This window comes from Phocoena sinus, chromosome 5, assembly GCF_008692025.1.
Source record: "Phocoena sinus isolate mPhoSin1 chromosome 5, mPhoSin1.pri, whole genome shotgun sequence".
In the NCBI taxonomy this organism is placed as follows: Eukaryota; Metazoa; Chordata; class Mammalia; order Artiodactyla; family Phocoenidae; genus Phocoena; species Phocoena sinus.
The window spans coordinates 49943251-49957524 of NC_045767.1; the positions used below are offsets into that span (position 1 = coordinate 49943251).

The window sequence follows — 14274 nt, forward strand, 5'->3', positions numbered from 1 at the left end:
TTCCATCATCACACCTCCTCTGACCCTCCTGCCTCCCTTTCAAAAGAATCCTTTTAATTACACTGGGCTCACATGGATTATCCAGGATAACTTCCCTATCTCAAGATCCTTAATCACATTTGCAAAGTGCTGTTTGCCATGTAAGGTAACATGTTCACTGGTTCCAGGGATTAGGATGTAGACATCTTTGGGGGGGACCATTATTTTGCCTATACATCCTGTCTATTACACTTCTTGGAGGTAGGGGTGTGTGTGTTGGACCCTAATTCAATATGCCTCAATTTCAAAGTACACATAAGCGGCCTTTCTGGGTTTCCCCATGGAAGTCCCTCCCACTAGGCTTGAGGTAAACAAGGTAGCACACTACACTCCTCGCCCAAGGATGGCAACTGGTCCTCCAAAGATCTCTTCTCCAGTCTCTTTACAAAAGCCTATCTGACCTCTTCTTTGATCCTTACATCTGTCAGATGGATATAGTTGTGGAATGTGGTTCCTTTACAGTTCTTTAATAAAATTTACACGTGATGCTTTCAGTCCATTTCGTATCCTGATATTCCCAATACTTCAAATTGGCACCTTAGTTGAAACGGAGGCAGGGAGAATTCCATTCTAACATCCTGTACATAACTATTTCCCTAAAGTAGAAATATGAAGTAGATCTTCAGGAATTGTTAAATTCTTCAAGCATGTCTTATTTTGTGACAGAATAATGTATTTGATGAGTCAAAAGGAACTTCATTATTCAAAGGTGATTACTAAATGAACAACATTCTGTCGAATGCAAAAATGTTTTTAGGACAGTATTTTTGCTTCTGAATAGCTTTTCAGTCAGTTATGCTGTTCCTCCTTAAATTAAGAACTATCACTCAGCCAATCTTCTGTTCATGTGAAAAAGAATAATTTTAGCTGGAGAGCAAATCTCACCTGAAAAATATTAAATGTGCTACGTGATGTTGGCATACTCTATTTTGCTTAAAGAAATGTATTTTTTTCACTCTTAAACCTCTTTCTATTAGTGTAATGGCTAAACTCATTTATAAAAATCCACAAAATAATGGTGCCAAAAATTACATTCACATTATTTTTAGGCATTTTTACTCAAATGATGAAAATGAATTAGTGTGTTTATCCAAAGATGTAATTGCAGCTTTCACTTGTCAGATCTGGAATATTTCTTCCATCAAACATTTCATTAAAATAAAGATGTCTAACCTTTGAGAACACACCAAAAAATGAGACGGAGTCTCTACTGGTATATTCGCTTGAACTCATTGGGGATATAGGTAACAGAAATCAAATATAGCTTCAATTAAAAAAAAAAAAAGGTGGTGGGAGGGGACCCAGTGGTGGAAAAATTCAGTGATAGAAGGTATGTCAGAACTCACAGGTAGGGAATGCAGCTGACTTTAGGATAACTCTAAACCCAGGCACTCAAAAGCCTTTGGGACTCTTTTGTTGCCACTCCCTCTGGTTTTCTGCATCATTCTCTCTGGCTGCAGGGTTACATGTCAGAATATATGACAACCAAAGGATCCTGAGTCATCAAATTATCAATCAAGTGACTAGGAGAGACTTCTCAATTCAAATTCCCAGGGAAGAGACTGCCTGCTCTGGCTTGGGCCATGTACCTGTTCCTGGAATAATTAACTATAGCCCGATGTGACACTGCATAAAGATGGTATTGATGAAATGGAGGGGTGCAAGAAAGACAACTATAGCAGGTCATTCCAAAAGTGTTTGGATACAGTGATGGATCCATCTTATGGATGGATGTGTTTGGAAGTATGATAAGTCCATAAGATGGATAATCTTATGGTCCTCATTGTTTCTAAACAACATTCAGAGGGAAATATACAGCTCTAAATGTATATTACAGGAAAAAAAAAAAGGATTAACCCCATTTAAAAAGCTAGAGAAAGAACAGCAATGCAAACCCCAAAAAACATGGGAAAAAGGAAATAATGAAGAGCAAAAGGCAATGAAAGTAGAAAGCAAACACACAATGGAGAAAATGGACAATACCAGAGTTGATTTTCTGAAAAGGTTAATACAAGTGACAAACCTCTAGGAATACTGAATTTTTTAAATGGAGAAAACCCAAAATAGCATTATCAGGAATGAAAAAGGTGAAATTAGTACATACCTCAAAGGTTGAGAAGATATTAGGAAGTACTTCATGACACTAAGTGTGTCAACTTACATGAAATAAACAGATACCTTAAGAAAATTATATGACTTACCACAACTGAACAAGAAGATATAGAAAATCTTTAATGACTCAGTATCTTTCAGAAAATTTAATGTGTAATTTAAAACTACCCATGAAAGGAAAACTGATGCCCAGATAACTTCCTTGAAAATTTTTCCATATTAAGATGTAAAGCTAATACCAATCTTATAAAAACTCCTTCAGAGAATAGAGAATAACTAAAGTAGCACCATTCATCTTAAGAGGCTGGTATAGTATTAATCTAAAACCTAGTAAGGATTATTAAAAGAAAATATGGACCAATTCCTCTAATAAACATAAATGCAAAAATCTAAAACTGCATATGCAAATAAAACCCAGTAATGTATTGAAAGGATAATATTTTATGATCAAATAGTATTTATTCCAGAAATGCAGGGTTGCTTTAACATTCAAAATTCAGTCAGTGTACTTGACTATAATATCAGAATAAAGGAGAAAACCATTCAAACATTTCAACAAATATTGAAAAGGCACTTGATAAAATCCAAATCTCATTCACGGTAAAACTCAGCTAATTCAGCTGAGGTAAAACTCAGCTAACTCATGGTAAAAAACAAAACTTTCTTAATATCATAAAAGCTATTTACAAAACACCTAAATCTAATGTCATATCAAAAGATGAAATACTAGAGGACTATGAGTATAAAAATCTTCAATAAAATAATAGCAAAAAAAAATTCAACAGCCCATTAAAAGGATTATATACCATGATCAAGTAGGATTTATTCCTGGAGTGAAAGGATGATTCAATACATGAAAGTCAATCAATGTACTATACCACATTTACAAAATAAAGGGGGAAAAAAAACCCATGAGCACCTCAACTGATGCAGGAAAAGCACTGATAAAATTTAGTACCCTTTCATAACAAAAACATTCAACAAACTAGGAATAAAAGAAAACTACTTCAACATAACAAAAACCATATATGAAAAGCCCAGAGCTAACATCACACTCAATGGTGAAAAACTGAAAGTTTTTCCTCTGAGATCAGGAACAAGATGAAAACACTAATTTGAAAAGATACATGCACCCCAATACTCACAGCAGCATTATTTACAATAGCCAAGATATGGAAGCAACCTAAGTGCCCATCAACAGATGAATGGATAAAGAAAATGTGTGAGAGAGAGAGAGATAATGGAATATTACTCATCCATAAAAATGAAATTGGAATTTCACCATTTGCAACAGCATGGTCAAATCTGGAGGGTATTGTGATTAGTGAAGTAAGTCAGACAGAGAGAGATGAATACTGCATGTTTTCACTTATATGTGGAATCTAAAAAATAAACAAATGAATATAGCAGAACAGAAACAGACTCACAGATACAGAGAACAAAACTAATGGTTACCAGTGGGGAGAGGGGTGAGGGGAAGGGCAAGATAGGGGAAGGGGATTAAGAGGTACCAACTACTAGGTATAAGATAAGATACAAGGATGTAATATTCAGCACAGGATGTAATGTATGAGAATATAGTCTATATTTTACAATAATTTTAAAAGTAGTATAAACTATAAAAACATCAAATCACTATACTGTACACCTAAAACTAATATAATATTGTAAATCAACCATACTACAATTTGAAAAAAATTTTTTAAAGACAAAGATACTTTCATCGCTTCTATTCAACATAGTACTGGAAGTCCTAGCCAAAGCAGTTAGACAAGAAAAAGAAACAAAATTTACCCAAATTGGAAAGGAAGAAATAAAATTACCTCTGTTCAAAAATGACATGATCTTACATAAGGAAAATTTAAACATTGAAAACAAACTGTTAGAATAGACAAATTCAGCAGTTACAAGGTACAATATCAAGTCACAAAAATCAGTTGTGTTTCCACTAACAATGAATAATCCAAGCAATGAAATTAAGAAGACAATTCCTTTTATAATACTATCAAAAATAAATAAAATACAGTTGACCCGTGAACAACACAACACAGGCTTAAACTGTGCAGGGTCCACTTATACATGGATTTTTTTCAATAAATGTGTACTACTGTAACTACTACATGTCCTATAATAAACATATTGTAATGTCAATATGACCCAAAGAAACCTACAGATTTAGCTCAATCCCTTATCAAAATCCAAAACATGTTTTTTGCAGAAATAGAAAAACCCATCCTAAAATTCATTTGGAATCTCAAATAATCCCAAATAACCAAAGTAATCATTATGTGCGTTATTATGTCCCCCAGAACTCCTATGTTGAAGCTCTGACCCCCAGTAGCTCAGAATGTGACCGTGTTTGGAGACAGGACCTTTAAAGAGGTGACTGGGGTGGGCCCTAATCCAATCTGACTGGTGTCCTTAAAAGAGGAAATTTTGATACATTAGAGAGACGTCCAGAATGTACATAAAGAAGGGCCATGGGAGAACGGAGAGAGAAGGTAGCCATCTGAAAGTAATGAGAGAGGCCTCATAAGGAACCAAACCTGTCAATACCTTGATCTTGGACTTGTAGCATCCAGAACTGTGAGAAAATAAAAGTCTGCTGTTTAAGCCATCCAGTCAGTGGTATTTTATTATGGTAGCCCTAGCAAACTAATACTACACTCTTGAAAACGGAAAACAAAGTTGGAGGTCTCACACTTCCTGATCTCAAAACTTATTACAAAGCTACAGTACTTAAGAGTGCGGTACTGACATAAAGAGAGACACATAGGGCTTCCCTGGTGGCGCAGTGGTTGAGAGTCCACCTGCTGATGCAGGGGACACGGGTTCGTGCCCCGGTCTGGGAAGATCCCACATGCCGCGAAGCGGCTAGGCCCGTGAGCCATGGCCGCTGGGCCTGCGCGTCCGGAGCCTGTGCTCCACAATGGGAGAGGCCACAACAAGAGAGAGGTCCGTGAACCGCCAAAAAAAAAAAAAAAAAGAGACATATAGATCAGTAGAATAGAGAGCCCAGGAACAAGTCCTCAGAAACAGGGTCAAATGATTTTCAACAAGGGTGGCAAGACCATTCAATGGAGAAAGGACTGTCTCTTCAACAAATGATGCTGGGAAAATTGAATATTCACTAGCAAAAGAATGAACCTGGATCCTTACTTTAACATAAAATATATCAAAGACCTAAATGTAAGACTTAAAACTACAAAACTCTTAGACGAAAACATAGGGGAAAAGCTTTATGACACTTGATTGGCAAAGATTTCTTGAATGATACCAAAGCATAGGGGACAAAAGTAAATATTAAACTGGACACCAAATTACAAATTTCTGTGTGTCAAAGGACACAATGAATAGAATTAAAAAGAAATCAATGAAATGGAAGAAAATATTTGCAAATCACATATCTGATAAGGAGTTAATATTCAGAATAAAGCACCTACAATTCAACAACAAATAACTCAATTAAAAAATGGACAAAGGATTTGAACAGACATTTCTCCAAAGAAGATATACAAATGGCCAACAAACATGTGAAAAGATGCTCGATATCACTTACCATAAATGAAATGAAAATCAAAACCAAAATGAGATATCACCTCACACCTAGTCAGGTAAGCTACTACCAAAAAAAAGAAAAGAAACAAACAAAACCCCAGAAAATAAGTCTTGGCAAGGATGTGGAGAAATTGGATCCCCTGTGCACTGTTGGTGAGAAAGTAGGATGGTGCTGCCCCTAGGAAAAACAGTACAAAGGTTCCTCAAAAATTTTAAAGTAGAATTACCATATGATCCAGTAATTCCCTTCTGGACCTAAACCCAAAAGAACTGAAAATAGGGACTAGAAGAGATCTCTGTACACTCATTTTCATAGCAGCACTATTCACAAAAGACAAAAGGTAGAAACAACCCAAATGTCCACTGGCAAATGAATGGATAAAGAAAATGTGGAATATACATGCCACCTTAAAAAGGAAATAAATTCTGACATATGCTTACAACATGAATGAACCCCGAGGACATAATGCTAAATGAAATAAACCAGTCAGAAAAAGACAAATACTGTATGATTCCACTTACATGAGGTGTATAAAGTACTCAAATTTACGGAAACAAACCAGAATGATGATAGCCAGGGGCTGGGGGCGGGGAGTGGGGAGTTGTTTAATGGGTATAGAGTTTCCATTTTGCAAGACCAAAAAGTTCTAGGGATTGATTGCAAAACAACTGTGTATATATTTAACCTTTAGGAAATGAACCTTCCGATATAATCATTTTTAAATGAGACTATGAAGGACATAGTTCAGCAAAATAGATACTGAATTTCCAGTGAATTCTTTTCAAAACTGACCATCACATAATTTGCAAACTGACCTAAAACCTAGCATTTTTGTTTGGAACTCATAAAGGATCAGTGCTTAAAAGTAAGATTTTTAAAAAGGTAATGAAGGGCTTCCCTGGTGGCGCAGTGGTTTAGAGTCCGCCTGCCGATGCAGGGGACACGGGTTCGTGCCCCGGTCCGGGAAGATCCCACATGCCGCGGAGCGGCTAGGCCCGTGAGCCATGGCCGCTGAGCCTGCATGTCCAGAGCCTGTGCTCTGCAACGGGAGAGGCCACAACAGTGAGAGGCCTGCATACTGCAAAAAAAAAAATGGTAATGAAGACTAGGTGGGAATAAAGTTCACTGTTGAACATACCAGGAATTTATCCCTGTGACAATCTGATTAATTGCTCACTAAGCCATCTCCCTTTCCTTCCCGGACACATACCTAGACTACATTTCCTGGATTCTGTGTAGTTAGGTGTGGCCACAACTGTGTTTTTGGCCAATGGATTGTGGGTAGAAAAAATATATGCCATCTCCAGGCCTGATCCATAAAACCCTCCCATGTGCCATCCTCCATCCTCTGAGGAAGTACCAAGAGAAGGGCAGAAACCTGGGTGAGAACTCCTGGGGAGAGGTGCCATGCTAGGAACATACATGCCAGACTATTATTTCAGCAAGAAACTTTCATTGCGTTAAGCCTCTAAAATGTTGACTTTTTAAAAAAGTTTACCCAGACTCAACATGGAAGTTAAAAAAAAAACTAAGCAGTAAAAATTTATTAACCATGGTTGTGGCCACCAAATTGACGTTTTTACAGTTTCATAAAGGAATTGACACTGATAACAAAAAATACCTGTTTAGAACTGGAGTTCATTACTTTCACATGGAGTATCTTCCTAGACACAATCTTCAACCTGAGTTGGTACACATGACTAGACCTGGCTTTGCAAGCAATCATAACTTGCATATATTTGCTCATCTGAACACTCAATTTTTCTGTACAAGCAAAACATCAATATTATATGCCAAGACAAAATGAACACAATTATTGCAAAATTGAAAATATGATTAGCTGAATTCTTTACATTGTTAGAACAACCCCATTAAGGAATGCATCTGAAGAGCCCTCTGAATATATTTTGAACTTTTTGAATATACTTAGAATACTCTGGTAAATAAAAGCCTTCATCAGATAGGCTCAAACTAGATGACAGCAGCATACAACGGAATTTAACTCTTTTTCCTTCTACCATTTTATATACATGACACAGAAGGACAGTACAGCTTTCAAACAGAACAAAGCAAAACTTTGTTAAACAATTTCTAAGCTAATTCTAAGCATCCAACTCTATAAGCAAAGGTAGTGGTCCATTGCTGACTATATAAATGGGGGTTCCTTAATATTAATATTATGGTCCTGTAAGTTCACACTCAGTATCCACCTCGAATCAATGACATCCATGGTGAAAAGATGCTGAAAAAAAGCTATGACCAGAGGCTGCCTGAGACTTCATCCCACACAGAGCTGGGTGCACCAGGGAAGGTAGAAAGACAGGACTCATTAACCTACAATGATTAAGTTAATACTCAACTTGTGTTTCTCTTGTATGCCTCCAGTATTCCAGTATTACCACTGGCTACGAGCCTCTAATGGCCAATATAAGACATGGTTCTAGACTGGAGACCCATAGGTAGGTTGGGAAGAAAATTCAATTAATACCAAAACTTAAAAAAAATCTTATTGATTGCTATTTCATCTCTGCCTAAAACCAAGCAACATACAAAGATTTTTATTACTGACAAATTTATAAAGTTACAAATTTCTCCTTGAAGAGTTTGCTTTATTTATACAAATAAATCTATTGGTTTTATTATTACTTATATTTCAGTGGGAAAAAAGTGAGTTGATCCATATGACAGTATTAATATAAATTTAGGGAAAGTACAGCAAAATTGGCGTAAGTGATAAAATGACTTACGTTCGGGAAATATCGTAAGTAGTTATAAATAATCAAATCATTTCTTAACTAAGAGCACTGAAGTGAATATTAAAGTAATTGAATGATTCTGGGAATGTGAAAGGAAGAACAAAATTAACATTTGTTTTAAATTTCGGATTGCTGTTGTATGCAACACTTAACTTGATTTAGTTTAATTCCTTCATCAAATGCATTCAGTTAATTTTTTTTTTTTTTTTTTTTTTTTTGCGGTACGCGGGCCTCTCACTGTTGTGGCCTCTCCCATTGCAGAGCACAGGCTCCAGACGCGCAGGCTCAGCGGCCATGGCTCACGGGCCCAGCTGCTCCGCAGCATGTGGGATCCTCCTGGACCAGGGCACGAACCTGCATCCCCTGCATCTGCAGGCAGACTCTCAACCACTGCGCCACCAGGGAAGCCCTCATTCAGTTAATTTTTTTACTTCCTCATTTTTTATGGTCTCAACCAACTTCAGTTTGGGTATTTGAACTCAATGCCTGAAATACACAGGCCTAAATGTTTCAACATTGTTACTTCTCAATAATAAACACAATCTAAACCTTAGCATCTACACATAAATTGCCATCTGTTTATATTATACCTATTTATATAAATAGTGAACATGGAGTTACATTAAGTTACACATGCAAAACAGCCTGAGATTTAGAAATTAGTTGCCACCTATTTACAACCTGAACTATTAACATACCTTTACACATGTATATAAATCACAAAAAATACTCATACACAAACCTAATTTCTAACTGTTACCTAAAAATAGATTAGTATATAACATCATTATATACGTATAAAGTGTGCATATTACACACATTACATGGTATATAACAGCTTGATTTAAAGAAAAACTTTCATGGAATAAATCATGTGTGTTTCCTTAAGTAGATACAACCAATTACACCTCATTATGAAATTAAAACTCAAAATAGGGACTTCCCTGGTGGCACAGTGGTTAGGAGTCCGCCTGCCAATGCAGGGAACACGGGTTGGATCCCTGGTCTGGGAAGATCCCACATGCCGCAGACCAACTGGACCCATGCACCACAACTACTGAGCCTGCTCTCTGGAGGCCACGTACCACAACTACTGAGCCCACGTGCCACAACTGCTGAAGCCTGTGCGCCTAGAGCCCGTGCTCCGCAGCGAGAGAAGCCACCGCAATGGGAGGCTGGCACACTCAGCAAAGAGTGGCCCCTGATCTCCGCAACTGGAGAAAGCCCACGTGCACCAACAAAGACCCAAAGCGGCCAAAAATAAATAAATAAATGAAATTTAAAACAAAACAAAACTCAAAATAACCAGGATGAGAATAAAGTTTAGTAAAATTACAGATAATAGACACTGTGAAGAGCACGGGTGCTTGCCTTCAGAGAAGCAATCAAAGCACAGCGGACGTGGCATCAGAGAACATGGACCTGGTCCTGGATGTGGCATAACCTGCTGGTACTTCAGCAGGTAAGAAACTCTTTGAGCCTCAGTTGCTGAAAATTTAAAATGAGGAAAATGAATGAGCCAATTTTTAAGAAAACTGAAACATACCTTAAGAGTTTATGATTCTATGAAAAACAGAGAAACCTCAACTAGCAAGAAGCCATAGATTATAAAAGACAAATATGGGAAGGATGCAATGTTTTATTCACTTCTTATTCACAAACATCAAATTTCAATTCAAATACTAAGAATATAAAGCATCAAGTCATCACTCATCAACTATGCTTTGTGTATCAAAACACTCTGAATATTTTTAGTGGAATCTTCATTCTATTCCAAATATTTGATTTCTTTCCAGTCCCCAACTCTACCAGTCCCAGGCTTCTCTTCCTTCTGTTACCTACAAGAAGCTCTGTTTAAATTAATAAATGCTTACTGAAGGGTGAACATTTCCAAGAAGGGAAAGCCCTCACTTCCTGTGGAAGTAGGAAAAAGCAGAAGAACGAAGTTCTTTTTCTATTTGACCTACGGGTCAAAAAACAGATTAAACGCTGGAGTGATGTACTGAAAAATAACAGAGCAAAACTTAAATAACAGTAACAATTAAAAAAAAGAATTATCTACTCCATTCCTCATTAGTTTGTCTTGGTCATTTCTAAACATCATCCTGCACATATATATCAACTTACCTGGAGACCCTAGGCTAGGTGGTAGTTAAATGTACAGGTGCCAGATCTATCTACTTAATTGCCTTGTTTCCTCCATCAAAAAGAATGCCTTTAAAACAACACCTAACAAAAGGCTTAAATAGAACCACCAGTTTTATTATTGCGAAGTAAAATAATTTCTAATGCAGTAACCCAATGAAAAATGAACACTTACACTATAATGCGTGATCACCTGGTATCATCTCTGAGAATTACTCTAAGTAAGCAGTAAATTGCTCAGATTTTGAGGTTTATCAAGCTTGACTTTAGCATTTATTGGATATATATTTTGAATCTGATCTGATTGAAACCTTGAGACTACTGCCAAAAACAGATCTAAGCTGTGCCAATCGTTTCAGGCGTTGACTTGCATATCGGAGAGAAGTGAATGCGCAAAGGAGCCAGGGCAGACTCGATCTAACTTTCCCGGAAAGGACCCCAGTGAGCCTGGGACAGGAGATAGATAAGGACTGCAGTGCATCACTGACCAACGATAACTTTTGCATCAGACCTGTGTTTGCCCTTAGAGTGGAACTGAAAAATTACAACTTTAGCATGAACCTGAGGAACTTTATCTGTTTAAGAACAAAGTAACAGCCAACAGATAGGAGCCAATATTGAAGAATCCAAAGTAAGTGAACGTGAACCTTGTATGACACCTTTTCATTTACGTTCATATATGGGAAGGGGATGAAGAGGCAAACTTCCAGTTATAAAACAATTAAGTCGTGGGGATGCGACATACAGCATAGGGAATAGAGTCAACTTAAAATAAGTTGACTATCTTAAAATAGAGTCAATATTTTAAGAACTTTGTATAATGACGGATGGTAACTAGACTTACCGTGGTGATTATTATCTTCATAATGTATAAAAATATCAAATCACTACGTGGTACACCTGAAACTAATATAATAAGTCAATTATATTTCAATTAAAAAAGAAATAACATGTGCTGGGGAAAAAAAAAGAATGAATAGGAAAACCAAATATAAACCACTGAAAAGCCACAAATATCAAAAATAGTATTAATAAGATGGGCAAAAGTAATGCAATTTAGGAAAAGCTTTTTAGGCATCTCCGTTTTCAAAAACAAATTCTGTGAGATTTAAAAAAAAAAACTTGTAGCATTTAAAAAGCTGTATTTATAAAATACAACAATCCAAAAGCTCTTTGATTTATATGCCATCAGTGGAGCTAATCATGTAAAAATCTGATAACTGATACGTGTATAATTCTCATTAAACTATCCCAATGCACAAACTTCATTAAAATAGCACTAAATGCTCCTAAAATGTAAAAATATAAGATTGACACAATGACAAACACCTATTTATTGTATTACATACAAGTCTGAAATGTTAAGTAGATATTACAGATCCCAAGAAAATTACATTTCAGATTCTCAAAATGTCCTGCTGGTGCTCTGACAACTAAAACAAGCCACCAGAGGGTTTTTAGACGGTTGTTTTTTTTTTTTTAAGAGGGTTTTTTTTTTTTTCAAAATTCATAAAAAAGCAACACGTGGGGGATATAAAATACATAAAATACAAAACTTAGAAGTTTATTCAAAATTCTTTTGAATCCCTAAGGTGGCTGTAAACAGTCGGTTTTTACATGTTCATAGCTTAAAGGAATTTGAGTATCACAGTTTATATGGATTTCTGCCCAGGAAGCCCACCAATGCTACACAGTAGTTTCGTGTTTCCATAATCCAGTCCTCACATTGCCAGTGCTATCCATACCCAGCAAGGGTCCATCCTGCCCAGTGCTTTTGATTGGTCCGTTCTGAATGGCCAAGTTGAGGCCATAAGACTTCTGCTGACTTTCAAGTTCAACTACAGTTGGCTTCCTTAATGCATCTTTTTTACTACTAGTTGAAACAGGCTTTTCAAAATTCCTGCTGCTTTTGGGAAGTGTGCTACAAGCATCACTGCTATCTTGTTGAGGCGGGTTGTACTGTCTCTCTCTGTAGGCTAAGTAAGCCCTTCGACTCCGAGAGTGTCCTTCATTACTGCCCGGCCGGCTTTTCGACAGGCCATTCTGCACGCTGCCTTCCACGCTCGTGGGGACGTCATAGGCGTATTCTCTTAGGACTGTGAGTCTGCTGGCCCGGTGCCCTTTACTTCTGTTTTTATGATGGCGGCTTGGGTGTACGTTTGTTCGAAATGGAATTTCTAAAGGCGCCACATGCATTTTAATATCATTGTCCATCGAATGCTCCGTCAGACTATTGTCAAGCTGAGGCGTGGCGTTCAAAGGTAGAGAGTTGGTATGGCACTGAGCTGCAGCAGCCTGCAAGTTTGTTAATTTGCAGCCCTGGGAGGAGTTTTTGAAGCTCGATGCACTCTTGTTTGTGCATGAAGATTCTGTGCTGCTGTTGGTGCACTTGGGGGTCTCCCCGCTCGGCCCACTGGAGCTGGGGGGCTGCACGTTGACCTGGACCGAGTACATGCTCCGGCCCGGGCAGCAAGTCATGATCCATGCGAGCCGGACGTCCTCCCTGTTGACACAATGGTGAACCACGATGAATGCACTGAGGCTCAAACACGTGGCTCCAAAAAAGAAGCTAAAAACCAAGTCTAAAGGGTAATACAAAGAAACAGCCAAGGCCCCAAACATCCACAAAGCGACATATAAGAGCAAGGTAAGGCTGGCTCCCAAAAGTTGAGAATGGAAAGTATGCTCATTTTCCAGGGCTGATGTCGAGATGAGGGAGAGAGACAGGGAATCCTGATGATTTACTTCGCCATTTTCATTGGCTGCCAGCCTCTGCTGCTCCTCACTGGGTTCCTTCAGCTCGTATTTGCGCTCCGGATGTCTTTTCAACTGAATAAATATGCTTAGAAAGTACATACAGTTTACAAAAGTGATGAAGCTGGCAGGCCCGTAGAAGGCTCCCAAGGAGGGTTCCCATGCCATCCAGCAGCTAGGAAAGAAAATGGTGAACCAGCTCAGATGCTACACATGTCAACAAACCGTTTAAGAAACTGCAGTAAACTTTAGTGCTTAGGAAACAGTCAGAAGAGAAGCAATCGACTCAGGTACGCAGAGAACACTAAATACTCACTAGGGCGCATTTGGTCGACTACCGTAATTCTTGATGTTTGCTGCCGCTGTTATGCCACAAACTATGACGGGTATACCGCCACCGATCAGGTAAAACCTAGAAAGGGCAGTGATGGAAATAACAGCACATCAATCCAATTTATTAAGGTGGATACATCACAGTATCTCAGTACTGCAGAAGTTACTCCTTAAAGATTCATTACTATTCCAATAATGCATTGAAGGTTAACACTTAAAGCCCGCTTTGTTAACAATAACATTTTTTTTAAGTTTTTATTTACTTTGGATTTCTTTTTTTTAAAAAAGCGTGTAAGGTTTCTGAGTTAAGGAAAGCTGATCAGCTTCTGCCACCCTGTGGACAGGCAAAGTAACAGTAAGCTACTACAGGTAGGGCTTCAGTTTATACTTTTTTCTTTTGGGGGAATGGGGCTTCTTTTAGATTCAGCTGATAAAGCAGAAGGTTAGTCCACTACATAATGGACTTTAAGATCTTACTGCGCCACAGGTCAGACTAAATATGGAATGACGTTATTTATTTATTAATGTCCGGCTAAACCTGCATATTCCAGGATGTTCTACTGCTGTGTATGCTTA

General features: G+C 37.8%; 1 protein-coding gene across 4 annotated transcripts in view; it reads right to left on the minus strand.

Moving 5' to 3' along the window:
• Positions 1-11921: 11921 nt before the first annotated feature.
• ADGRA3 (adhesion G protein-coupled receptor A3) overlaps positions 11922-14274 on the minus strand; it is a 116533-nt gene continuing 114180 nt past the window's right edge. For 3 of the 4 annotated variants that reach the window (XM_032633239.1, XM_032633238.1, XM_032633240.1), the window contains 2 exons: positions 13682-13777; positions 11922-13540 (listed from right to left, as the gene is read on the minus strand). In XM_032633239.1, coding sequence (XP_032489130.1) covers positions 12298-13540; positions 13682-13777 — 1339 coding nt within the window. In that variant the 3' untranslated portion in view covers positions 11922-12297. The remainder of the gene's footprint in view (positions 13541-13681; positions 13778-14274) is intronic. The other variant, XM_032633237.1, reaches the window with a different exon arrangement.